Consider the following 26101-nt stretch of genomic DNA (forward strand, 5'->3'; position numbering starts at 1 on the left):
CTTCACCCCTCTTTCTGTTTCACTGCTGGGGCTCAGCAGGCTTTTCAGAGGTTTCTTCTAAGCCTGCTGCATGGCTAATTACAAAGCTGTAATTAGCCATGTGCCCCATTCCCAAGGGAGTATTGAATGTTATGCTCATCTACAGCCTAATTAAGCTTCATGCTCAATAAATATTTGAAACTATTAAGTAATTATGTGACTGGGGAGGGAAAGTTAAGAAATGGCATGAATTGCACCTAATGAACTTTAAAAGGTATCAAAGGATCACTAGGGCAGCTCTGCTGATCAGAGGATAAGGCACCTGCAGTTACCCCAGGTACGGGCAATTATTGGTAACACAAATAGTAGAGCCCTTGTGCAGCCAAGCCTTGCAGGAGCTGCAGATCCCCCTCCAAGCAGCAATGTGGGTGCCCAGAGGGGTTCCCAGGGAAAGCAGTGAAATATGAGCAGTGAGGAAAGGAGTCTGAGATCCTTCCACATGCCCATACCACCCCAAGCACCTCTGCAAGGCTCCTGGATCCGGGGCTTTTTCTCATTCAGAATTTCAGGGTACCAGGAAGTCTCCTAGAGAAGCTGCATTCCCCTCTACACTACCACTGCAGGGTACTGCCATTCTAACCTCCTGGGAAGCATCACAAGGCACACAGAAAATCTTCTGTGGGAGCACTGGACAGCCAGGATTTTGCTCAGCTGAATCATCCATAAAGGTACAAAAAACTGGGGCAATGTATTTTTCTCAGGTATATGAACATATTATCTAAATAGCATACACACAGAGTATCTCTGATGATAATCTATGCCACCATCCTGTCATTCAAATGAGCTTTTTCATTACTGACATTGACATAAGTCATTGCCTCCAGCTGATTGCTGCTAAAAAATTCTGTATAATTAAGAAAATCATAAATTAAAAAAAAAACTTAGCATCCATAATAAATTATGAAAATATAAAGAAGACAATGAGTTTCAAAAATTTCATTTGTTTTAGGCAAAAAATACCTTATTCTTAAAGCAGATTTTGCAGCTTCCCTTAGTTTGGACTTAAGTGCACCTGTGATATAAATGTTCTATATCTAATCTCTGTTCACTCCTACAGTGTTTCCACTCACACAGAAATTACTTTTTACATCATATCCCATCAATTCTAATGTGTACTTTCATTTTATAATGGCTCCTTTTGTAAAAGGCTTTGAAATCTGATATAAACATGCATCACTGATCACAACACAAGCACATGCCTAGAATGAGAACCACCACCCATGTATTTTTCAAGTTTAACAGTGTGAAATAGTTCTGCTGAAGTCAGTGACCCACACTTTTCCACCCCAGGTTATGAGCTTTATTGTGAAGTCAGCCTGTAACCTCAAACCCAGCCCCAAACTGCAAACTGAAAAACACACAGCAGTCCACTCTTGCTCTCATTTTCCCCATCTGAGCTCCAGAGGAGATGGAACACCCAATGCTACTTGCATGAATGACATCCAGGAGCTTGGGCTCTTAAAAATTCAGCCTCAGTTACTGGAAACAAGTCCTAAAATTGTTGAAGCCCAAATGGCTGGAACCCAGGGTAATTGTTGAATGAAAAGTAGTGGAAAAAATGTTATCCCTAAAGCAAATCCAGACAAGCAGTTCCAGGAGGAAAAGCATGTTTGATTTAAAGTCAGTGCTCTGTTCAAGTAAGACCACACCCATGTTTAAATCTCTCATTTCTGTTTACAGGAGAACAAGGTGGCAAATGAAAGTTTGCTACTTGACATTCCAGAGTTCTTTTTCCTTAGCAATTGTCTCAGTTAAACAAAGAAGGAACAGGCTCAAACAAAAAGCGTAATAATTTACTTTCTACTGCATTTGATAGGCATGAATGGATAATGCTTTCAAGCCCTGACATTCAAAAGAAACAGCTAAAAAAAAGCTAAGATACATTAAGATAAGGAAATCAAATGAAAACATGGTTTCCAAATGGAAGAACCTAACTGTATTGGCTTTCAAAACTACCAGCCTGTGACCACAAAAGAAATCTTATACTCTGTGATAAAATCTACTGCAGCAGGAAAAAAAAATATAAATCCAAGCAGCTGGGCATGAGCTACCAATATGAATGTGCAATGTGTGCATTGAACCACACTGTGTGACTGAAACACAGGCAAAAAATATCCAATCTAAGAGAAAAGTATCAAATGCATGCTTTTAGGGGCACAAAGCTCAAAGTATAAAGGTATTAAAGTACTTAAAAGAGGTTGCAAAATATTTGAAAGTGTCTGTAAACTCAACTTCCTCTGAGAAGCATCAGGTAAGGAATGTGCCAATGTGTACCATCCAAAGGGGATGTCTTAGTCCTGAAAACTCAGGACTTAAGTTGTCCAAAATGGGGAAGTTTGGTTCAGAACACTTATATATTTAACTGTTGCTTTAAAAAATAAATAAAAAGGGATAAAAAGTTCAGAGATAGACCAAATTTGCTATATTTTTTCAAATGCTATTGCGGCAAACTCACCAAATAATCCTGTTGTGTAATTATACTATATCTTCACAGAATATACCAATCTAGGCAAATTAGAGACTTACAGAGGTCTTCAAAGCAAGGTCAACTTTAAAGACCATGAAGACTATAAAGACAAAACAGACCATGTTCCTCAAGGTCTTTTCCAGCTGAGTTCTGTATGCCTGCAGGGGTAAAGGTTCCACAGCTTCTGGGGCAACCTGTTCACTGCGTTACTCTTCCAGTGAGGAACATTCCCCTTAAATCCAATTGTAATTTCCTTTCCTGCAGCTTGTGACTGTTGCCTCTTGGCTTTCCAGTGCCACCCTCCGGGGTGGGTATGACCTGTCCTATAACCCCTTCACTAAAGAGGCGAGCTGCTGGTTCATCTTCAGCTTGTTCTCCATCAGCATCATCAGGTGTTTTTCCTCAGAGCTGCTCCCCCATCTTGTCCTGATGAATTGTGTTACTTGGTCATAAGTGCAAGGATGTGGATTTATCTTCACTGAATTCCATGAAGTGTCTGTCAATCACTCCTGCAGCCTGGCCAGGTCCCTCTGAACAGAGGCTCTGCTCACCTGAGCATCAGCTGCAGTCCCTCAAGTTCATGTCATCTGCAGACATGGGGAGGGTGCAATTCCTCTTCTCCACCCAGGACGGATAATCCACCCGTGTTACTGCTTGGTTGTTCACATAACTTGCACTGTTGTGTGAATGAATTTGTTCTTCACCATTTCCTGTTAGAATAGCTCATGGGAATGCTGCTCTGTTCATCTAACATTACAATAAACAGCACTGTGGTAGAGAAGAAGCTCCTAAAAAAAATTCCTTGGCCAAATCCTTATCTACTGTAAACTCCTTGCATTTCTAATCAGCTTATACAAAAGTGAGATCCAGGCTATTTATTCAAAAACCAAAGTGCCAGAAAGGTATTTAAAAATCAGCAGGCTGCTCATTATAACCAGTTCTTGGTGCTGCATGTATTAGTTCACTGTTGGCAAAAACATCTCCTTGGAAGAGCACAAGGAGCTGGGTACTTCTGTCTCACTGCTGAGTTAAGACAAGCAAACAAAAACATGCTGTGTGTTTCTATGCTTAGTTACACGTACATTTGAGGAAAGAATGACTATTATTTGAAAGCATTTATTACCAGTTGAGCCATCCTAATCTCTAGATACCTCTTGGGCTTAGAAAAATACGCATTTTTACAGGAAAATATTTTTTATAATCCTTAAAATAAATTTCTTGCACAACAGTGTAATCTAAAAAATACTCACAATGGGAGTGAAGTTAGGAAAACACTACCACCCATTAAATCCCCACCCTCCTGTGGTCCTTGAGCATTAGCCAAGGTTTCGTTGTAGCCTCCCTTAATTTGACCCCAGGAGCTAATACCATTGACTTGAGTTCCCTTCTCCTGGTAGGAACACTCAGTGTAGGAGACTTTGCTTGGAAGAGTGACTCATAGACAAACAATAATGCTCCTTCCATGACACCTATGATGGATCATTCAAAGTTCACAACAAACTGTTTCACAAAGAGGAGGCAGCTTCAAGTCAAATTGTGAGATGGCTCTTAAATAAATCTACCTCATGCAAACTTAGTTGACCTTATTGCTCCAAACTGGACCAAGAAACCAAAAACATCATGAGTGAAAGAGATATTTTGTTGATACCAGACACAGTAAGCCTGTTTTCAGGCTTGACAGCTGACGTGAAGCACAGAAGCTCCAGGTCTCCTTTCACAGACACCACCTGTACCCTTGGCCACAGCCATCACGCCCAGGAACGTGCTCTGCTTTGCAGCAGCAACAGCAAGGTGAGGCTTCAGCCCACACAAATGATCAGAATAAAACTGGTGTATTAGAACATGGATTTTTTTTCTTAGGAGATTTTCCTAGATATATCACTCTACGGCTTGTATAATATATGGACCTAGCACTGCTACCATTTCTGTAGGTGAAATCCAGCCCTTTCACAAGTGACATTGCATGTGCAGGATGAAAACAGAACAACAGCTGGAAACCAATTCAGATTGGAAACAGCACTTGCCTCTTAGAGACCCCAAGCATTGAATCATACCATCTAGGAAGTGTGAAATGGACCTCAAGAAAGGTTGAAATATAACCTTAGTACAAGCTTTCAGTATTCCCAGTGCTGTCCTCAAAAACTTGGAGATACCAAGGTATCAAGGCATGTGAAGTGAGTCCTCCACTAACAGACAGTAGTCTGTATCCACATTTCTAAGCCTGGTCTGCTTCTGTGCAAACCAAAAACCCCACATAGTCCTGGGCTCCCTGAGTCCTGGGTCCTGCCCAAGCCTGAAATCTGCTGAGTGCACAAGTCAATAATTAAATTACTATATTCTACTTTGGCCACAAAAGGGAAATAATGACAAGCTGCTTTTCTATGCAAAGCTACTTATTTCCAGGAATTCTGTAATACAAAAGAAAGGTTCAGGAATGAGGGGAAGAGGCTGACAGGGAAGGCAATGGTTTGTGCCTGTCACTCAACTCTGCACATGGTTTGAATGTGTAGATGAGCAACTGCCTCTGCTTTCACAGTAGTTACAGTGCTATTCAAACTCTGCTAATTTAATTGTTTAACAAACTACCAATCCCTATTAAATGTAAGACAGTCTACAAAGGAGTCCTTCCTGCAGACACATGTGTTTAGCATAGTGCGGCAATCAGCAGGATTGGCCTGGTCCCCTCACTGCTTTTCTGGGGCAGGTTTGAAGCAGATCTTGTTTATTGTTCTTTTTTGCAAACCTCTGTGAGATCTTTGAAGTGGTTGGGCTCCTTGAGCCAACAGACCCTGTGCTGCACCTGGTGTGAGGCAGACTGAACAGCTCCAAAGTTAAACAAACAGCAATCCCAGCTGAGGATGGTGTATGAGTTACAGATAATGGCAGCCAGGGCAGGCATGGTCCATCCAAAGCAAACTCTGTGTTGTCTTAACAAAGCAATTTAGAGCTGCATTTGCTATTCAGACAGGTCTGCTGTGTTTAAACAGAGACTCTGTTCTTTAACACACACATACACACGTGTGTGTAAATATGTACATATCAAAGAATCCTTTACGGGATGTGTCCAGAGGAGCATCCCTGCAACTCCCTGCTCCTTTTTCCAGACTCATCATGCTTTTTAGTATTGCTATCATGCCTAGCTATGAATCAGACTTAAAACAGCACATAACTGAGGCTTTTTTTTCCTTACAATCAAATCAACACTGATTGATTCAAGGAAATCAAGTGACAAGCACATTCAAGTATTCAAGAGCATAACACCAATTTCAAAACATAGTACATGTATGCAAGTCTGGTAAATTATTGGTTTTAAAAACTGATTTTAATCAGAGGAACTTTCTGCTCCTTCAAAGTTTTTCTTCTTTTCTTGTTTGAAAAGTAATTTTTTCTTTCTTCTTTTCTTGTCATATTACCATGTTCAAAATACAGTAAATTTATTAAAATATAAATATTTCTAAAAGTCCAGTACTGTTATCACATCTTTTTTGTTGAGCTATCTCTTCTTCTTAATAGTAGTTCACAGAAAGATAGGTTACTTAAGGTGAGTTTTTACTCAGTCCTGTCATTGATCAGTCAAAAAAATCAACTTTGGGAATTTTGCCTGAACATCAATTTCAGAATTTGATCTTTGGATACTCAGCTTTCTGTTATGATAAATTATATCTACATTTCTCCATCTTAAGCGAGATGTGGATGGTAGAGCAAAGCTGTAGTAGAGTGATCACAGATCACACGGCCAAAGGAGAGGCTGAATAAGACAACAGACCAAACAGAGGTCCATGTATTTTCAGGATGAATAGAGCCTTTTTGTAATATTTAGGTTGTTCTATGAGGATGTTTTTTATATGAATTCAAACCAAAACAAATTCCACATTTTCCCACTCCCCACCTGAACTTCCAATACCCTGTAAAATCATCCAAAACTGATGGGTTTTATCAGTATCTCTGTAAAACCATTTGGTCAGACATTTGTCAGGTTTTAGGCAATTTTTTAGTTAAATTGCCTACATACTGCCTTTTTTGAGAGAAAAAAAATTACAATACATAGTGTCATTGTTCTCACTTATTCTTCTCTCTTCTTTGTTGCTATTACTGAGGCACAGGGGTATGCAGGATAGTAAGAAAACAGAAGAAGTGCTTGCAAAACTGTTGAGCAAACATTCCTACCTCCAGCCTGGTCCTGTCCACATCCTTGGGCAATTTCACACGAACTCGGTTTGTTACAATAAGAGTTTCATAGGGATAAATCTGTTAAAAAGACAAGAGCATATGAACTCCAGTTGAATCCAATTCTGATGCATGGAAATGGTGGTATGAGGAACTTACTAAAAAATGGTACATACTTGCATCCTGATTTGACAAATATTTCACTGGGACAAAAATTAACAAAATGAAATAAAAGAAAGGAACCCATGTAACCTTGCTAGGAAGTGCTGAATCTGATTGTTCTTCCAGTGCTGGAAAAGCCCTTCTTACCTTGTATTCTGCAAAAGAATGAGAACAGGTTCAGAGTTTAGAATTTATAGCCATTTTTTGGTGTCACCACAATGAACATTTAGGTACATCACAAATGTGCTACGCTACTACATTTCTCCCTTCTCAGTAGCTGTTGGATAACTACATGCATAGCAAGAACTTGACCCCCATGCCCTAAAAGCCTATAACACTGTCTATTACCAAAGCAATTGTCCTGGAAATCAAAGGCTTATTACAGAAAATCCATCTCCCGATGCCATTGGGTTACACGGTGAGTATGTCTGGCAAAATTGGGGATCTCTTTTTACAGGAGGCTTATGTGCAGAGTTTATTCAGTCTGTCATCCAAAACTCCTGCCCTTATTGTTCTTTACTGAAAATAGTTAAAATATATGGATTATTAAAGGCATGTCAGTTTGGAAACATAGGTGAAAACCATTGAGATAATATGATATTACAAGATGCTGACACCCTGCACTTGGGCTGACTGCACTGAGAATAACAATAGGGAAGAAAAGATGATTTGAGGATGTGGTAACAATGACTCCTGCATCTACACTAGCACAAGGGAATTGTAGTTAGGTCAGTGTATGACTATATATGATATAACCACACAGTGTTATCTATTCACAATGGTGATTAAACACAACCAGGAGAGCCAAAATGTTTTCACAGACCTCTTTATGGTCTGAAATAAAATCAGAGATTGAGTCTACTTTTCCAAACCTGTACTTTAACCTATTAAAACATAGTGACAAAGATTTTTATCAACACAGAGTCATGAAGTGAAGCATCAGAGTAAGATTTTAAAACTGAGATAAAGTGTCTTGGAAATAAAATTTTTCAGCTCCTTAGAAAATTCCAACCCAAGTTCCATATTAAGTGCACAGTGCACTTAAAACTGTAAAAAAAGAAAATACTGCAAATAAATTCTGCGTTGTGAACTCTGCACTTTTTAACCACACTGTAGTACAACCAAGAAGCACAATGGACTTTTTCCAACTAGACTTGAAGGAAAGATTATCTTAAATTTCCTCCTGTCTTTGATATGAGACTAACACCACAAAGCTGTTGCCACATATCAAGGATCCTGGTGTTGACTCAGCCTGGTTGCACCACCCTATGATGCAAGACTTCTGTCAAGCCTTTAGGTTGGGGTAAGTAAAAAATAATATTCTCTGTGATAAACATGACACTGAGCTGTGCCTCTGGCTAGTCATTATTATGTGAACTACAGGAAGAGCTCAGAATAGTAACCTTTATGGCAATATGTTAATTAAAATCCTCAAAGGGTGAAAACACAAGGGGAAATGATATTGCAAAAAAAAATGTACCTTTCATCCCCCAGCTTGCATCCTGGTCCGTTTCATATTGGCCCATAGTTTCAGGCTGACAGAGAAAGAAAGAAGCAATGTAACAGCAAAATACACAAAAATCCCACTCTGAATATTGTTGAGAGAAAAAAGAAACACATAGAACCCAAATACAGATCCTTGTGTGAGAGAAAGAGAAATAAGTCTCATTCAAATTTGACCTAATTGGTCAAGTAAGCAAGGCAACACTGAAACTGTCACATGCTGATGTGTTACTGCCATCATCACAAATCACTTCTGCTGCACTGCAACTTTTCTCCTTCTGCTTCACACTGCTGATGCCACTGACCAGGGAGAACTCTACATGTACCACATTTGTGCTTTGTTTGAACCACTGTCTTCTTCCTTTGCTGACAAATGCTATGACAAAAAACAGTACAGGAAATCAGAAAAGCACTATTATATGATTTTTTTTCCCCCAAATCTCATTTTTGCCTGCTAGGGTATCAATGGTGTGCACAGCTATGCCCACAATAACCCGCAAGGCTCCTTGCTTGCTTTTGGGGTTTTATTTATGCAGCACTAGCATGGTTGATTAAAAATAACGAACCACAAAAGCTGGTATGAATGAACCTACAATCCAAACAGGGGACATCCATTCTGAGAAGAATTTTGGCCTCAAGGATTTGACCATGAGCAACCTTTTCAACTCTCATACAGGTTTGGGATTCTTTCTAAGGGACAGACGCTGCCATCTGCTGCTTTCCCAGCACACTGCAAGGCACCCTGAGCGCTCTGGCCTCGGGAAGCCTTGGGATGGCTTTGGTGCCTCACCAGTGCAGGGGCTGGGCACAAGTCAGTGCCTTGCTCACTTCAGGTTACTGGCAACACCTATTCTGAACAGTCAGAAAACCTCTTGACTCATAGGTGGGATTCGTTTTTTATGGACCCTTTTAAATTCCTAAGTATTATTTGACAAAATTTCAGTGTCATTCCTTTCTTCAGAGAAGAATTCAAGAAACCAGGTATTGAAGCAACACAGACATAATTAGTCCTGTAATATTAACTCAAAGGGATGGACATTTCAGCAGCTACTGAAAAACCCATTTAGCTACTCCTTGATAATTTCTTTCTTGTAGCTCCTTCCAAATGACTCTCACTTTGACTCTTGTCACTGGGGAAGTTTAATCCTCCTCATATGATTTTGCAGGTTTTACATCTTCCTTTGGAGTAAGAAGGGAATTTGAACGAGGTCCTCTCCATGCAATTTGGACACAAATCAATTCTTGAAAAGGTAGGTGCACAGGCATCTATGTATTGCTCACTACTGTAAACCATAGCGGTTTTTCACCTAACAGTATAAGCCGTGAACCATGAGAATCCACAATGCTAGATGCCAGAGAGGCCACATTGTTAAAGCTTACTTTTTAATAAAGATTAATAAAAGTTGCAAAGAAGGATTAAAAAATAATTTGGAGTCTGTTCTGATCATAATTTGGTTAGACAACTTTCTTTCTAGATTGCTCCTTGTCATTCAATCTTCATTGATCCCTCCCTGCATTAAAATTACAATGGCTGTGTGTGAATACACACACCCCACAGAGACACACATTTACACTAGAAAAAAACAGAACAGATATTTCAAGGAATGCAATGGATGTGGGGTGTTCCACCTTTGCTCTAAGATCATTACTTGCCTAATTATAGGCTTGTCTCTATCATTAATTCAAGCTATCCTATGACTAATATGTGCAGCCTGTGCAGATTTTAGATCTTCGTTTGTTTTGGGAGGAGAATCAAGATTCCCAATGCTCATGATGCACACAATTAAAAGGAGAAGCCTCAGTCAGTCTCACTCTTGCAGAGAGACAAACTGTAACCCACTTAGGGAATGAATCTGTCAGACAGGGCTGGCAGCCAAAACACCTTTGAAGTGTTATTACTGTGTAGATTTTCAACTAGTTACTGAGTTGTCTGTTTATGAGACCTTATTCCCTGGAGAATGGATTTAGATGTGTACCTACCTGATGTAAGCCATTCTTTCCATAGCCAGGTAGAGAAGCAGACTTAGAATATGGAAATCCTGTAAAAGACATAATATACAGCTAAATCTTTCACAGCCTACTAAAACAGGGAATCCGAGAAAACATCCAGAAACAGCAATTACAAGATCAGTGCAAATATTCTATCAATGAGATGAGATATAACTGACCTATGCTCATTTTTTCTCCATATTTCATGCACATGAACATGTGTAGCAATATCTAGAAAGAGCAGCATGCCAGGGGCACAATGTGGAGGGAGTTGTGGGGCTCACATTATGGAAGCCTCATGCACCTACATGATGCTTGTGATTTGAGAGATTGAGAAATCTCTGCCTTCCAGATTGGTGTTAAATCAGAACTTGAAATTGGGATTAAAGGGACTTAGATCATCACTTCTGAATGTGCTATATGAGTTCTGGGTTATGGTTTTGTTTCTTAAAAAAAGATGGGTTGATACCCTACCACTTGAAAAAATGAAAACTTTTTTTTTTCCCTGTAAAACATCTCTTGGAAAAATGCAAAAATGAAGATACAGCAGTGGATAAAGTAAATCAGACAGAGTATATACACCCAAATGAAAGAAAGTTTTAAGATGGAGAAAACTGGCAAAGTGGTGTTACCATGAATAAATGATGTGATACAGTGATGAAACTGAGTGTGGTCATTATGAGACAACTGAAATGCCTTAATTTTAGTATTAAGACTCTAATAAGAAAGTTTAAAAGTTAAACAATAGAAGAACAAACACACATGTAATAAACATTCCTGACTCCAGTATAGGACATTATGTAAAACTGGTGTAAAGAGTTACAGAAGTCAGATGGCTCAAAGAACTGAATATACAATACTTCTTTCTGTCAAAACTGTTAGCAGTCTCTGTCCAAAGAGGAATGCAGGAAGGGAATCCAGACCCCACTGGATTAATAAATACCCTAAGGAGATTATTAGGAATAAGCATGCAGAAAGAAAAAGCAAAAGATGGATCAGCATAGAGCTCAAAATGTGCTGTGATAAACTGAAAACTGCCAGAAGTCAAGCTGAGTTAAACACTGAAAATGATATTAAAACAAATAGCAAAAGTTTCTCCAACTATCCAAATAAAAAGAGAACAAGGCAAGAAGAAATGGGATCAGCGGGAGTTGCACTGTGTCAGTGCTCAGAACCCAGCAAAGGTGAAAGACAGCCCAGGTAGGGCTTGAGCACTGAAGGAGTATTTAATCCAGGGAACACAAAAGGCAGCAATGAGCAAGGACGAAAAGCTAAAGGAGCAAGGGTAGGCCAGCGAATCACTGTCATGATGGGCAAAAAAAATTCAAAGCACTGAATGTACTTAAACAGGGAGCAACAGGCTGACATTGAATTGCAAACCAAATGCCTCCTACCATTAGAGAAGGGCAACTACAGTTCTTATACTTGAGAGAGGAAAAAATAACAAAACAAAAACCTTATAATTGCCTGTTATGTGAATGGTACTGCCAGCAGAGAGCAAAGAGTAAAATAATACCTGTGCAACAGAATGCCTGTATCTGCAACAAAGCTGCCATCTCTGCTCCTGCCTGGAAAAAGCTGCTATGTTGGACATCAGTGTCCAGATCAATCTTTTGGCTACAGAGAAGATGGGCGAGTGAGGTTTGTTCTGTCGCTAAATAACCCTCGGTCACCGAGGAGCATTGCCCCAAGGTAAAGAGAAGTTGGCAGCAGAGCCAGGCGGGCGAGGAGCTGCCCCGGAGCTGCCGGGCGGAGCCGGAGCTGGCTCGGAGCTGGCCTGGAGTTGCCGGGCTGAGCCGGAGCTGCCGGGCTGAGCCGGAGCTGCCGGGCTGAGCCGGAGCCGGCTCGGAGCTGGCCTGGAGTTGCCGGGCTGCCCCGGAGCTGCCGGGCTGAGCCGGAGCTGCCGGGCTGAGCCGGAGCTGGCTCGGAGCTGGCCTGGAGTTGCCGGGCTGAGCCGGAGCTGCCGGGCTGAGCCGGAGCTGGCCTGGAGTTGCCGGGCTGAGCCGGAGCTGCCGGGCTGAGCCGGAGCTGGCTCGGAGCTGGCCTGGAGTTGCCGGGCTGAGCCGGAGCTGCCGGGCTGAGGCGGAGCTGGCCTGGAGTTGCCGGGCTGAGCCGGAGTTGCCGGGCTGAGCCGGAGCTGCCGGGCTGAGCCGGAGCTGGCTCGGAGCTGGCCTGGAGTTGCCGGGCTGAGCCGGAGCTGCCGGGCTGAGCCGGAGCTGGCTCGGAGCTGGCCTGGAGTTGCCGGGCTGAGCCGGAGCTGCCGGGCTGAGCCGGAGCTGCCGGGCTGAGCCGGAGCTGGCTCGGAGCTGGCCTGGAGTTGCCGGGCTGAGCCGGAGTTGCCGGGCTGAGCCGGAGCTGCCGGGCTGAGCCGGAGCTGGCTCGGAGCTGGCCTGGAGTTGCCGGGCTGAGCCGGAGCTGCCGGGCTGAGCCGGAGCTGGCTCGGAGCTGGCCTGGAGTTGCCGGGCTGAGCCGGAGCTGCCGGGCTGAGCCGGAGCTGGCTCGGAGCTGGCCTGGAGTTGCCGGGCTGAGCCGGAGCTGCCGGGCTGAGCCGGAGCTGGCTCGGAGCTGGCCTGGAGTTGCCGGGCTGAGCCGGAGCTGCCGGGCTGAGCCGGAGCTGGCTCGGAGCTGGCCTGGAGTTGCCGGGCTGAGCCGGAGCTGCCGGGCTGAGCCGGAGCTGCCGGGCGGAGCCGCAGCCGCAGCGCCGGCGACACCGCGCGGCCGCCCGGAGCAGCGGAGCGCAGAGCTGAGCCCGAACGGCCCGAACACAGCACTGAGAGCCGCTGATCCAGCTCCGCTCCTCTGTGGTTGGACACTGTTTGAACAGGCACCCTCTGCAGGGGTATGGCTCCTGCTTCGTCCAGGCTGAGGCTGCCTCTCAGCACATCATGGACACATCAACAGCAAGGGTTACATGCCTTCCTAGATGATGGCTGCTTCCTAAATACACAACACTTAAAATCATGAATTATGGTAAATGATAAGCTATTAGACATCTATATATACAGAAACAAGACCCATTTTCACAGGTGGATGTCAGGAGATGCAAGCTCCACTCCTGCCTGTTGACTGCATGAGCCTCACACTGATGTGCTGTTAGTTGTGTTCTTCTGGGCATTTAAGTAATGTAATGTGGAAAAATTTCTTCTAGAGCAAAACAACCCTACTCTGGTTTGCTCAGAGGCTGGACAGAAAAATGAAGAGCTTTTTGCTCAGTTTATCTGGAAACATCACTACCAATTCACAGCCTGCTAACTCCCTCCACTCTGTATGTAACCACTCAGCACCAAACCTATGCCTAACAAGTTTATTTTCTCTGATAGTCACTGACTATGCCACAGGGATGGGGCTGAAAGCCAGAGTTCTCAAGCAGAAATGCAAGAGGTAGAGATGCTACTCTTCTGTGGCCAATGGGGGGCATATGACAGACTATGAACATTCAGAACTAAACAGGGAAACACTGAATAGAAAAGGAATTAATTAGGATGTCCACAGGTATTAAAACAGTCAGGTAAGTGAATAAAAGCATAAGGAAAGGCATAAATTTCAGGAAGACAAAACTTCCTCTGTCATTTCTGTGTAGTTGCTAATTGGGTAATGGAGTCAACTTTCATGGGGGACAGAGAAATGCTGATAAAAAGCAATGGAAAATGAACTACAGAACCTATATTGGCACAAATGGGATATTCACCCTGACAGGTGTGAATTATCTATTGCATTTCTAGTTTTAATAGTTCCACATTCCCAAGATAATCCAAAATATTAAAGAAATGCCAGTATAGCAGAGTGACAGATAGAACAACATTCTCAGGGGAAAAAAATGAACACCATATGTTGTTCCTGTATAACAGTTCTTGGTATGCTACATACTCCTCCCTGCCGAAAATCTGCACTTAAGGACTGGTCTCTCAAAACATGTGAAGAAGAGCATCAGATCTACTCCATAAAGCTTCCAGACATACCTCATGTGTGTATGACAATGAAAGGTTTCAAAGATGCTCATTTGTGGGCTACGATTTACAGATGTTAAATCAGATGTTAGATGGTCAGACTCAGTTTCCCCTGCACAGGAAATCCTGCAGTACACCTTTGTGATTTCCAGTGAGGATTAAGTTAACAAATTCCTTTAAGCTAGCCCAGTGATGATCTAAAATAAGTTTTCTTCTTTATCTTGTTACAGCCTTGTGACAGACTTTGTAGCATCTGTTTTTCCTCTTCCTTGCATAGCTAAGCCATAATTTCCTTAATATAAGTTGATGGAGCCAACTATCACATTACCAAAATGCCCACAACACCGACATCCTAGCCCTGCTGCCAGACATGCCTTGCATTGGGTGCATTCTTTTGGAAAACTGCTTCCCCAGCTTGCTTACCCTGGATGACCTGCTACTGCAGCATGGGGTAAAGTGGAGAAGGCAAGGAGAGTAATGTCCCAGTTATTTCTTAAAATTCGCTAAACTTATTTTTTGTCATGTATGTAACTCTAAAGTAAAATTCAGGCCCAATAGTAATGCTTCTGACTTGCTGAAATGTGTAATAAGAAATGTGTAGAACATGCTTTTGGTTCTGACAGCTAGCATGGACTAGCATGGGAATAATTCAATTATTCCCTTTCCCACCTGGAATATTTCTGTGACCTTATAACTGCGAGTGATAACAAAAAAAAAAAAGGCTAAATTAATCTCTGGAGCAAGGAAATCTTGATAGAGAAGGAATGGCTCCATCAATATTAAAAATACATAGTTTGTGTCAAGGACTAATAATTAGCACAAATGAAAAATCTGCTTGATACACTACCATCCTGTCTACTGAAAATAGGTATCATATAAAAAATGGGCACTTTTATGAGAAGTAAAAGTGGTAAGGAATCTCTGCTCTCCAAAGAGACAACAGTTCATTTACACAGCCAGTGCTGTGTCACTGATACATTTTATGAAAAACCCCTTTGCCAGGGTCTTTTCTCCTGAGAAGCAGGGAAGCTTCAGCTTCTCCATGTTCTGCTACTTTGGAATGTGATTTGGAGAACTGTTTACTCAGCCTGTGAATGGTTTTTACTTGATGACCAATGACAGCCAGCTGTGTCGAGGCTGTGAGCAGTCACAAGATTTTATTATTCATTCCTTTCTTTGCTAGCCTTCTGATGTCTCCTTTCTCTATCCTTAGTACAGTTTTAGTATACCATTTCCTTTTAATATAATATATATAATAAAATAACAAATCAGCCTTCTGAAACACAGTGTCAAGATTCACATCTCTTCCCTTGTCCTGGGAACCCTCAAACACCACCACAATGCTGCTCCTTTCACTAATAAGAAACTACAAATAGTTTCACCATCAAAGTCTGGAGGCAGTGAATGCTCACAAACCATGGCACAACAGACAGATGGGTGTAGTTATGGCAGAGATAGGCACAAAGGCAGCCAGGGAGCTGTGAGCCTGGGCTGCAGCATAAACAGGGAGCTGGGTGCCTGGGCTGCAGCACAAACAGGGAGCTGAGTGCCTGGGCTGCAGCACAAACAGGGAGCTGGGTGCCTGGGTGCAGCACTGCCAGGGAGCTGGGTGCCTGGGCTGCAGCATAAACAGGGAGCTGAGTGCAGCACAAACAGGGAGCTGGGTGCCTGGGTGCAGCACAAACAGGGAGCTGGGTGCCTGGATGCAGCACTAACAGGGAGCTGGGTGCCTGGATGCAGCACAAACAGGGAGCTGTGAGCCTGGGCTGCAGCACAAACAGGGAGCTGGGTGCCTGGATGCAGCACAAACAGGGAGCTGGGTGCCTGGATGCAGCACAAACAGGGAGCTGGGTGCCTGGGTGCAGCACTGCCAGGGAGCTGGGTGCCTGGGTGCAGCACTAACAGGGAGCTGGGTGCCTGGATGCAGCACAAACAGGGAGCTGGGTGCCTGGGTGCAGCACTAACAGGGAGCTGGGTGCCTGGATGCAGCACAAACAGGGAGCTGGGTGCCTGGGTGCAGCACTGCCAGGGAGCTGAGTGCCTGGGTGCAGCACTAACAGGGAGCTGGGTGCCTGGGTGCAGCACTGCCAGGGAGCTGAGTGCCTGGGTGCAGCACAAACAGGGAGCTGAGTGCCTGGGTGCAGCACTGCCAGGGAGCTGGGTGCCTGGGTGCAGCACTAACAGGGAGCTGGGTGCCTGGATGCAGCACAAACAGGGAGCTGGGTGCCTGGGTGCAGCACTAACAGGGAGCTGGGTGCCTGGATGCAGCACAAACAGGGAGCTGGGTGCCTGGGTGCAGCACTGCCAGGGAGCTGAGTGCCTGGGTGCAGCACTAACAGGGAGCTGGGTGCCTGGGTGCAGCACTGCCAGGGAGCTGAGTGCCTGGGTGCAGCACAAACAGGGAGCTGAGTGCCTGGGTGCAGCACTGCCAGGGAGCTGGGTGCCTGGGTGCAGCACTAACAGGGAGCTGGGTGCCTGGATGCAGCACAAACAGGGAGCTGGGTGCCTGGGTGCAGCACTAACAGGGAGCTGGGTGCCTGGATGCAGCACAAACAGGGAGCTGGGTGCCTGGGTGCAGCACTAACAGGGAGCTGGTGCAGCAGCCCCCCGTGTGCCCCAGCACTCACGGCAGTACGGTGTGGCCGTGCCCTCCTGTGCCCGGTCGCTGCCGGCGGTGAGTGACAGAGAGCGCGTCTCCGAGTCCGGGGAGTTGGTTCTGGTCTCCAGATCCCCTTTCAGGATCAGCCAGCTGCTCTTGAGCTGCAGAGAGGAAAAGGCTGTTACAGGATACAGGATTTAACACCTGGAGGCAGTTCTCCTACCTCGGCTGTCTCACATGCCTTGAGAGCTGCATGTCTGTTAATGCTCACTGCCGCTTGTACCATCCTTTATCAAATTACAAAAGCTGACTATGTGGTGAATTAGACATCACAGCTACCAGAAACTTTTAATTTTCAGCTGGGCTGAGGACAGTTTCTCTGTTCATGAAGCTGCCCACTGTGCCCCACTTTAGAAGATGCCCTATGTCATTTTCTTATAATTAATCTGCTCTTGACATTTTTCTTCTAGGCTGATATGCACCCTATGTCTGCAGGATTAGCTGAATCACCAATGTAGATATTGAGGCCCAGTGAAAATCCATAGTTTATTGCTCTTAATCTCAATATCCCTACTTCTCTTTACTGTAGAATGTACATTCTACACCCTTTGGGTGAGAGATTAAGCTTTTCTATGTCTTTTTGGAAAGACCTAAAAGTAGTAATGATTATTTCAATTATTTAAAAGAATACCTTTACCTATGAATGTGTTTTAAAAACCAGTTACTTCAAGAATGATCAATACTTCCTTTTGTTCTTTTTGATCATTACCTTCTTACTGTCCTGATCCAAGCTTCCATCCTCCCCTTCTGATCTTCTTGCTGCTGTAAGATTAAATGAATTTAAAAAATTTGAACAGAATGCATCTTATTTTTTGTCTTCTGTTTTGACTGTAGTTATGTTCCAAATATTTTTAAGAAGGGAGAAAAATCAATTTTAAAAAACCAGAGTTTGACAGAAAATTTGATGTATAGAGCTATGGTTTCACATAATTAACTGAAATAATTTTGAAAGTATTACAGTAATCCTCATCCTTCATGTATATGGTGAATTTAGAAAATCTATTCCTGCTGGATTTTGAACTTGCATTTTCAGGAATAAACTACTTTTGGGGAATGATTGGTGGAAAAAGAATTGTACATCATAACTTAGGGACAAATTTTTAAGGCCACCACTCACAGGGAAGCCACTTCCCCCTTCTGTGCTACAATGACCATGAAAGTACAAGTAGTCACACAGATATTTTGTAGTCAGCACACCTGGGTCTCCTGGGATCCCAAAGAGGGCAGACAACCATGGTAAAGAAAATTTTGAAAAAACTTGGCATTGACTCTTTATAAAATATGCATGAGAGATTGTGTAAGACTCTAAAATTCAAAATTCTTGACCAACCAATTTTTATGACTGTATTTTCCTCTTCTGCCCATATTGTCCTGTTAAAGAATGTTTCCCAAAAAAAGTTGCTGATGTTTTACCATTGGGTTATTTCCTTGTAACTTTCCAACTTCCTGAGAAGAGAACTGAAAACCTCAAAGCTCTTCATTAGATAGTTCCCAACCCTTGAATGTGTTTGTCCTTGTCCTTTATTTCCCAGGGTATTGTTCCAGACACCAAGTTACACTTGAGAATCTTACACAAAGTTTTGTGCCAAATTTCACACAATTTCAGGTAAGTTCTTAAAATTTGAGCCCTACTTGCCTTTGTAGCCCTCTGGGTAGTCTGGGGAGAGTTTTAATGGTGCAAAACTGGAATAATGGAAGGACATAGCATAACTTTAAGGTTATGAGAAATGAATGTGAAAAGGGGGTTGTATGCAGTGCCTGAGAAAAATGCCCTGTGCAATGCAATGTAGACAGAAAATGTAATCATATTAAAAGAAAGAGTACAATAATGTAAAAGTTAAGGCTCAGATGAGATTCTTAGAGACAGAGATGGAGAGGAGATTAAATTGCACCATTAGAAATGCTGGAAAACTCCCAGCAAGCTGGGAAAAACTCTGCCCTCTCCAATTCTCCAGCCATCAGGTCTGCAGAGGATCTGCCCTGTGTCTAAACAACACAGGCAAAAGGCCACCACCAAAAGCATTTCAGTCTTATTCTGATCCAATTTCTGGTGCCTTTGCACAGCTCACATCCAGACCTTAACTGGTTTTGCTGAGGAGGTGGTAGATAAAAAATGACAAATTGCCATAAGGGAAATATCTGTAGGTTAGAGGTGAAAGTCTGGAACTGTAGAGGGTTTGGCTGCTTCCTCCCACTTCCATTTAGTGTGGGGAAAAAAAAAAAGAAGCTGGGTTACAAAATGTGAACAGCATTATGAAAAAGGTTTTCACAGTTATCTCATAGCACTCTGACAAGGGTATTTCCCCATGATGGCAAGCTGCTTCTCTGAGGAATAAAATAGGAAAGAATATTCAAATATGACAGATGATGAATAAAGTCCCTACTCTGCAAGAAGGACCTAAACCTGGTTCACAGATATTTTAGGAGCACACCCTAAACTGCAAGTCAATAAGTTATTCCAGGTTATGTGAACAGATCTTGGTCTCATTAAATCAGAAATCCTTATAGAGGATCTGATGCATTTCTGTAAATTTTATTTTTGTTCTAAGACATTGATGTTTTCAAAGGAAAAACACCCCATGCTTGATTCAAGATTTCTATTCAGAAATTTCAAGAAAGTTCCACAAGATCTTGACAGCATCTGCCTTCAAAGAGATGCAGAGGATTTACAGCCAAAATCAGTGAGGGCCATGAAGGCCAGCCCCTCCAAAGTTCCTGAGAAGGCTTCGTGTAACACATTGCTGGCAGATAAATCCAAGTGCTCTGAATTTCATCAGTACTGAGCATTGGCTTCACCACTACAAGGGATACTCTGTTCTGAATCCCAACGTGATTTCCAAACTTTTTTAGTAACTCTGAACAATGTTCAAATATTTCCAAAACACAAACACACACACACAACCATGCAGGCTCCTACACTCTTCACTCTCCAGCCCCAGCTCTGAGCCTGATCTCTTGCATGTTCCATTCTTCCACCACCTTTTTCTCATTCTGAAGTTGGTTGTTTATAATAAAAACACAGAAGCTGTGGCTATAGCAAATCTGATGGGTGCTGATGTAACTAAAATCTTTTAAACCAAACGTTTTGGAAGAGCTTCTTGCACTTCTTGTTTTAAAGAACATTTTTGTGCTTGTTTGTTCAAACTTGGTCTCTTCAACAAAGGAATGTTATCTGGCTCCTTTTCAGCATGAATTAGTTCAGTGTCCCATAAGCTTGAGGAGCTGAATCATCAGCTGCTCATGTGTTCATGCTTTAGGCTGGGAGTCCTTCCAGAACAAAAAAAATAAATATTTTAAAATTTGATATTCATTAGTATTATTTTTATTGGAAGGAAAGTTTATTGATTTTTGTTGTTGTTTCGGAATATTATGGTTTTTGGGGATTTTTTTATTTAGAGTAAATTATGTTTTGTCCTCTGGCAGGAAAAAAAAAAGTATTTCCAAACACAATCTTTCAGAATGTCTATAATCTAGAAAAGAAAGTTTAAAACATATATTCTTGTTAACCTATTGAGATTGCTAACTTGCTACTTTAATTCTCTGCTCACTTCAGTGATTACAAGGACAACTCCATACAGCACTGCAAAACTGACATAATCCAGACTTTGACAGACAGCAAACTGATATAAAAATGTCCAGCCTGAAAATATAAAGCTGTTGCTTAGAATCGTCTTTAGAAACCAAAAGTATCTATAAAATTAAGTTGCACAGACAGGATACAGGATATCAGAGTCCTAACATCAGCTTCTGTAAATGAGTGAAACTATGCTGACTTACACTGGATGATTGTTACTTTGCATTTGTTCATGATTTTTCCAAACACCATTATAATATTAAACTTTTTTAGCTGTCTTTCTTTTTTTTTTGCTCAGCCTGAGAAGTTACATCTAATGATTTATATTGAGGACCAGCACAGAGAGGCAGGAGAGGGCAAACAGGGCATGGAACAGCAGTCAGGGTGTAGCACAACACTTTGTGTGGCACTTATTAGCAGCTCTGAATCATCACAACATATCAAAATACCAGTATCCCACTTCTGGAGAACTTACTGTATCCTTGGACATCATGTTATGCTATTTTATGCTATTTAATTTTCACATCACTTTTTCTCCTTTTCTATTTGAGGTTATAGGGGCATAATGAAATGCAAAGACTACAGCAAACAAATTTGGGAGTCAATACCAATTTTTTGCAAAGACACATAGATAAAACTGCAACAGAGGAAAGCAGACTGTACCATGCTGTTTGTAGATAGGAGGTTTCCTATAGATGTTATCTTTTACGCCAGTGTCTGAGGAAGAGGAAAGAGAAAGGAAAGAATGAAAGAGTAAGCAAGAAGTTCAGACCACACTGCTGGTTTCCTCTCAGCAACAGTAACAATGCAAAAACTTCAGCAAAAACTATGCATTCATTCAGTGGTTTGCCATTGACTGGTTATTAAAAGAGGATGGAACTTTATCCATCATATGCCGAAAACCTTTATACCTACCTGTGCAACATAATCCCCCTAAGTCCCTCAAAGTGCTCTAAGACAACTTGAGTGGCATCCATTGGGTGATATGTGGGTGGTTTCATCTGCACTACCAGAATATACTTCATAATCAGCAAAAAAGAAACTGGCACACTTGCCACTATTGAAAATTCATATAGGAGTACAGCAGACTACTACAACTGTCACACTTGGAAAAGGATTTTCTCCATTATTTATGAATAAATTGTACATGTTCAGGTATGAATGTTTATACTGTAAATACAAATTATTCTTTTAGGAAATCCTATAATTTGTCTTTACTTTGAATTGTATAGCTAACTTGGCCTTCCAGGAATTTTCTGGAAGCACTCAGAGCCACAGTCTAGGGTTCCCAAATCACAGACATGAGATTTACCCAGTACTGTGGCAGATAGAATTCCTAATTGTGGTCTGTTTACAGAAACATTAACCACAGAAGCTAAATGTGAATAAACAAAGGATTACAGTGAGGATGTAGATGTGTTTAGCAGTCAAAAAGCGAAATGGTGTGGATATAACTTTAATGTGCTTGTTGACTGAACTTGAAAACAGTAGAGTACGTATACAGAGATTGTCACAATGACCACCTGCAGTTCTCAAGTCTTCCAGGTTCTTTTAAAGTTTATGTTACTATTACTTAAATTCAGATAATAGACTGATAAGAAAAAGAAAAATCAACAACCAAATAACAAAAACCCCTTCAGTCATTCCTCCTGCATACAAATTCAATACATCTATGCAGTTACGGCACTATAAATCATAGGATCTTAGAATCATTAAGGCTGTAAAAGACATCTAAGATCATCTAGCTCAGCCACTAACCCAGTGCTGCTGTAACTTTGTACTATTGGTAACATTTTTCATTCTGTTCCTTCTGTAAAGCAATTTTTTTTAACATATAGGTACACGAGCACACAGCTTTATTTTATTTCTGAGATGTTTAACAACAGATATTCACTTAGTAGATATTTTCTCTTTCTGCACTTCAAAATTCACAAATCAATGCCAAAAAAACCCAATTACATTCAGAAGAGAACAAACAGGTGCTAAAAATTGAAGATCAAAAGCTAAGCAGTTAATGCCTACCTGGAATATGGAAATGCCTAGGAGCCTGCTGATAGACAGAAGGTGAAGATTTGCTGTCAGAGTACATGGATAAGCTTGGAGTGCTCCGACCACTTTCACTGCCTCCAAGGGGAAGAGCAAAGAAAGCAGATAAAAGAAAAATGGAAAGCAAAGTAGAGTATTTCAAGCATAAAAGCTTGTTCAGAATGACTTGTTAATCCAACAGTTTTAAATATATGTTTTTGTAGAACCCATTCTTTTTCAACATAGTATATTGGCTCAGACTCCTAACAACTCATCAAAAAGTACTATCTGATAGATATCAGATTAAGATGCCCTACTTTGAAGTGAAAACTTCTCTTTTAATGATGCTTTAAAAAAGAAAATCAAAGGATAAGAACATCCAGAATCTTGCCATGTGTTTTGCATAGCCTTAACTGAATAATCTATTGATCAAGTCTTTTAAAAGTTAAATGCTATGGCTCGTAGCCTGCCCCTGAATCTAGTAATACATAATTCAGTAGTGTTTAAATTATCTCAAAGCAGGACCAGACAAAAATATAAACATTATGGTTAAGTCAAAAAATCCTGCATATATCAGTGACAAAAATAGATGTTGAAATTTGGCTTTCAATTGCAAACTTTTCCCACAGGTAACATGCCACAGCATTTTTATGCAAACAAGGTTGGATTATCAAGTCATGGATCTATAATGCCATAGTCACTTCACCAAATTCCAAGACACACATAGGATTTTTCCTTATTCATTTTTCCACTTCTTTTTTTAAATGCTCATTATGTGCCATTCATCTCCTCCTGGTTTATTTCCCTGAAGCACACTCTATGGCATTATAGTGCTGCTTGGCAAACAAAAAAGTAAAGCTCTACTTTTTTGGGACTTGTAAAATCCTTTTAGTTTACAGCACTGTTAAGCAACTGGAAGCAAACATGACATTTATTCTTACATCAAATGACTGTTAACTTGCTGTTATTGTTTTAGTGTGGATGAAGCACAAATTTAATGGCTGGTAATGATGATGGTGTAGCAAGTTTCTCTGGGGTAAAGAAAGTGCAGCAGCTCAGGGCATGAGTTGTGCCTTCATGAAGGGGATGTTTCATAACCACAGAGCTGCTGGGCTTCCAGAGCTGGCAAGGCCATGCCTGTGGATGGTCTCTGCTGACACACAGTGGGGGCATGGCCACCCCACTGCTGCCAAAGCCAGCCTTGCCATGCACCACTGAGGCCAAGGGTACAGTGCCGCCCAGCTCAGTGGGAGCAGAGACAGGACAGACAAGGTCAGAACGGTGTGCTGTGTTATCTCATCACAATACACTGACTAATCCATCCTAAATTTTGTCTCTGTAGTGTTTACAGTAGACCAAAAATTAAACCTCAAAAGCTGTTCAGCTGTGACCACTCAGCGATTTCTCATTGGAAAAGTGTAATCTGGGATGTTGAGAGACTGAAATCCCAACTACAGCTGCTGATGGCCTATGGTCCTTCCAAAATGTTAAGAAAATTATGGAATTCCTTAGAATCTGGTGCATTACCATGAGCTTGCAGGCAAGTAGTCCTCAGACAAGAAACCAGACAGTTATTCAGTTTCTTGATTCCCACTTTGCCCTTGGAAAATAGTGGGGACAGGTTTTCACTCCACCTTTATGAATTACCCCTTTCTTTGCTGCTTGCTGCCCAGATTCCTGCCTATCCCTATTAAACAGAAGAACCCTGAATGTCACTGGTAGATACCTACTAAACTAAGGTCCATTACACCACCAAAGTTCTTAAAATTTTTGTAATGCTCTTCACTCAGATTTGATATTGCTATTGGATTTTTCTAATTTAAACAGAAAATGAAAGTTATCAAGCAATTTCCACAGTGTATTAATTTCTCATTTACTTAAAAATTAGCATATTATTAAAATCTCTATTCAGATATGATTTGCATGAATAATCACTTCACTGAGCAGTGACCCAAGGTGCTGGTACTGTACACACACAGAAAGTCATTCTTCAGACAGGGTAGAGTGTCAGCAAGGAATCAGGAGGAAGCATTAATTAAGAAGAATAAGCTTGCAGGAACATAAGATATAAGTGCAAGTACCAGGGGACAGGGAATCTAAAAATGCCTTAGTGCAAGGATCATCTGTGTGGAGCAGTTTGCAAAGCCATTATCTCTAACTTGCTCAAAATGGAAGAATTAAGGATGAAATGATGGAAAAGACTCTTCTTGGACTCCACTCACACAAACTGATGCACATTTGAACTTTCATTCTGCCACTGATTCAGATAGACATGTGAGTAGTTGTATTTCACATTTTGCATACCAAAGTAAGTGTTTAATAATAAAGCAAACTGAAGACCCATGTAGAAAGTTAATGAGTAGGAACTACAGTCAGTCACTTAAGCTAGGCTATAATTTAAATCTCTAAAATGAGACTTTGCCAATAAACTATCTGTTTCAAGGTTTGTTTAGTATAGACTGATGATGAACTTCAAATAAATTCTCAGAGAAAAGACAACTACCAGAGAGAGCAATTTTTAAACTTTTGGGTTTGCCTTCTGCCATAAGCAGTCACAGGCTGTGATCTTCTCTACTGATCAGTGAAGAGCAAAAAACCAGAATCTTGAACTCTGCCCTGCATGTTGTTTAACTTGGAAAGAATCTGGGAAGGCTTACTTTGAACTTGAGTGTAAACCACAAAAACTTCCTTGTGTCTTCTGGTTGCTGACAGGGCAGGCTGTACTTTTAACCCTGTGTGTGTAGAGCTAACTGACCAGGGCTCAGACCACGCTCCATTTTCAAGGAAAAGTAAAATATTGCTTATGTCTCCTACTTAATCAGCTTTTATCTTATCTGTGAGGATAGCAAATTTTATAGTAAGTTACAGCAAGAGCTGTCTAAGTTCAGGACTGAAGAACAAACAGATGCCACTGGTTGAATGAGGGAGCTGTCCAAGCCTACTCACAAAACAGGGCCCTTTATTATCTCTGCCCATGGTGCATTAAATTAAAAGAAGTTTTCTGAAGTTTGATGACTAATTCTTTTTAAGTGTTCAAAGCCAAAAAAAGTAGGCTGTGCTCCTGCACTACAAAGGCAAGATAATTCCCACTATGTTTTAAGCAAACATTTTTTCAGCAGGGCTCAGCACACTCACTCCACCACCTCAAGAACTACTACACCAAGCATAGATGCTTGGAATATCACACCTATCACTTGCAGTGGCATGAACTGTGAAGCTTTCTTGAAGTGAGGTTGTCACAGAACTTATTTTGAGGACAAAAATCCTTAAAAGAGCACAACCAAATCATCTGCCTTCATGATAAATAACAGCTCATCCCATTACACTTCATGGGAGCTAGACTGCAGAACACTGATGGAAGAACAGGAACTTAGTAATCATATTTGTAACTGGAAAAAATTATGAACCCTGTCATTCTCAGGAAGAACATGATGCAAACTCAGTGAAATCAAAAGGAAGATTTTGCTTGTTTTAATTTCCCTAGGGTAGTAATGTATCTGTCTACTGGAAGTGTAAGGAAATCTCTTTTATGACATATGAGGAGTGCTGGTTTTAAAAAGTATACTTCT

General features: G+C 41.7%; 1 protein-coding gene across 7 annotated transcripts in view; it reads right to left on the bottom strand.

Moving 5' to 3' along the window:
• The window catches only part of ABLIM2 (actin binding LIM protein family member 2), a 131302-nt gene that overhangs the window by 7027 nt on the left and 98174 nt on the right, over positions 1-26101 (bottom strand). For 4 of the 7 annotated variants that reach the window (XM_054295751.1, XM_054295749.1, XM_054295750.1 and 1 more), the window contains 8 exons: positions 22530-22631; positions 21171-21224; positions 17643-17695; positions 16902-17034; positions 10319-10377; positions 8316-8370; positions 6926-6990; positions 6674-6754 (listed from right to left, as the gene is read on the bottom strand). In XM_054295751.1, the coding sequence (XP_054151726.1) occupies positions 6674-6754; positions 6926-6990; positions 8316-8370; positions 10319-10377; positions 16902-17034; positions 17643-17695; positions 21171-21224; positions 22530-22631 (602 nt within the window). The remainder of the gene's footprint in view (positions 1-6673; positions 6755-6925; positions 6991-8315; positions 8371-10318; positions 10378-16901; positions 17035-17642; positions 17696-21170; positions 21225-22529; positions 22632-26101) is intronic. The other 3 variants (XM_054295754.1, XM_054295753.1, XM_054295748.1) reach the window with 2 other exon arrangements.

Source organism: Melozone crissalis, unplaced genomic scaffold (assembly GCF_028551555.1).
Source record: "Melozone crissalis strain CALT ecotype California unplaced genomic scaffold, PUWL_Pcris_2 ptg000006l_1, whole genome shotgun sequence".
Classification (NCBI taxonomy): Eukaryota; Metazoa; Chordata; class Aves; order Passeriformes; family Passerellidae; genus Melozone; species Melozone crissalis.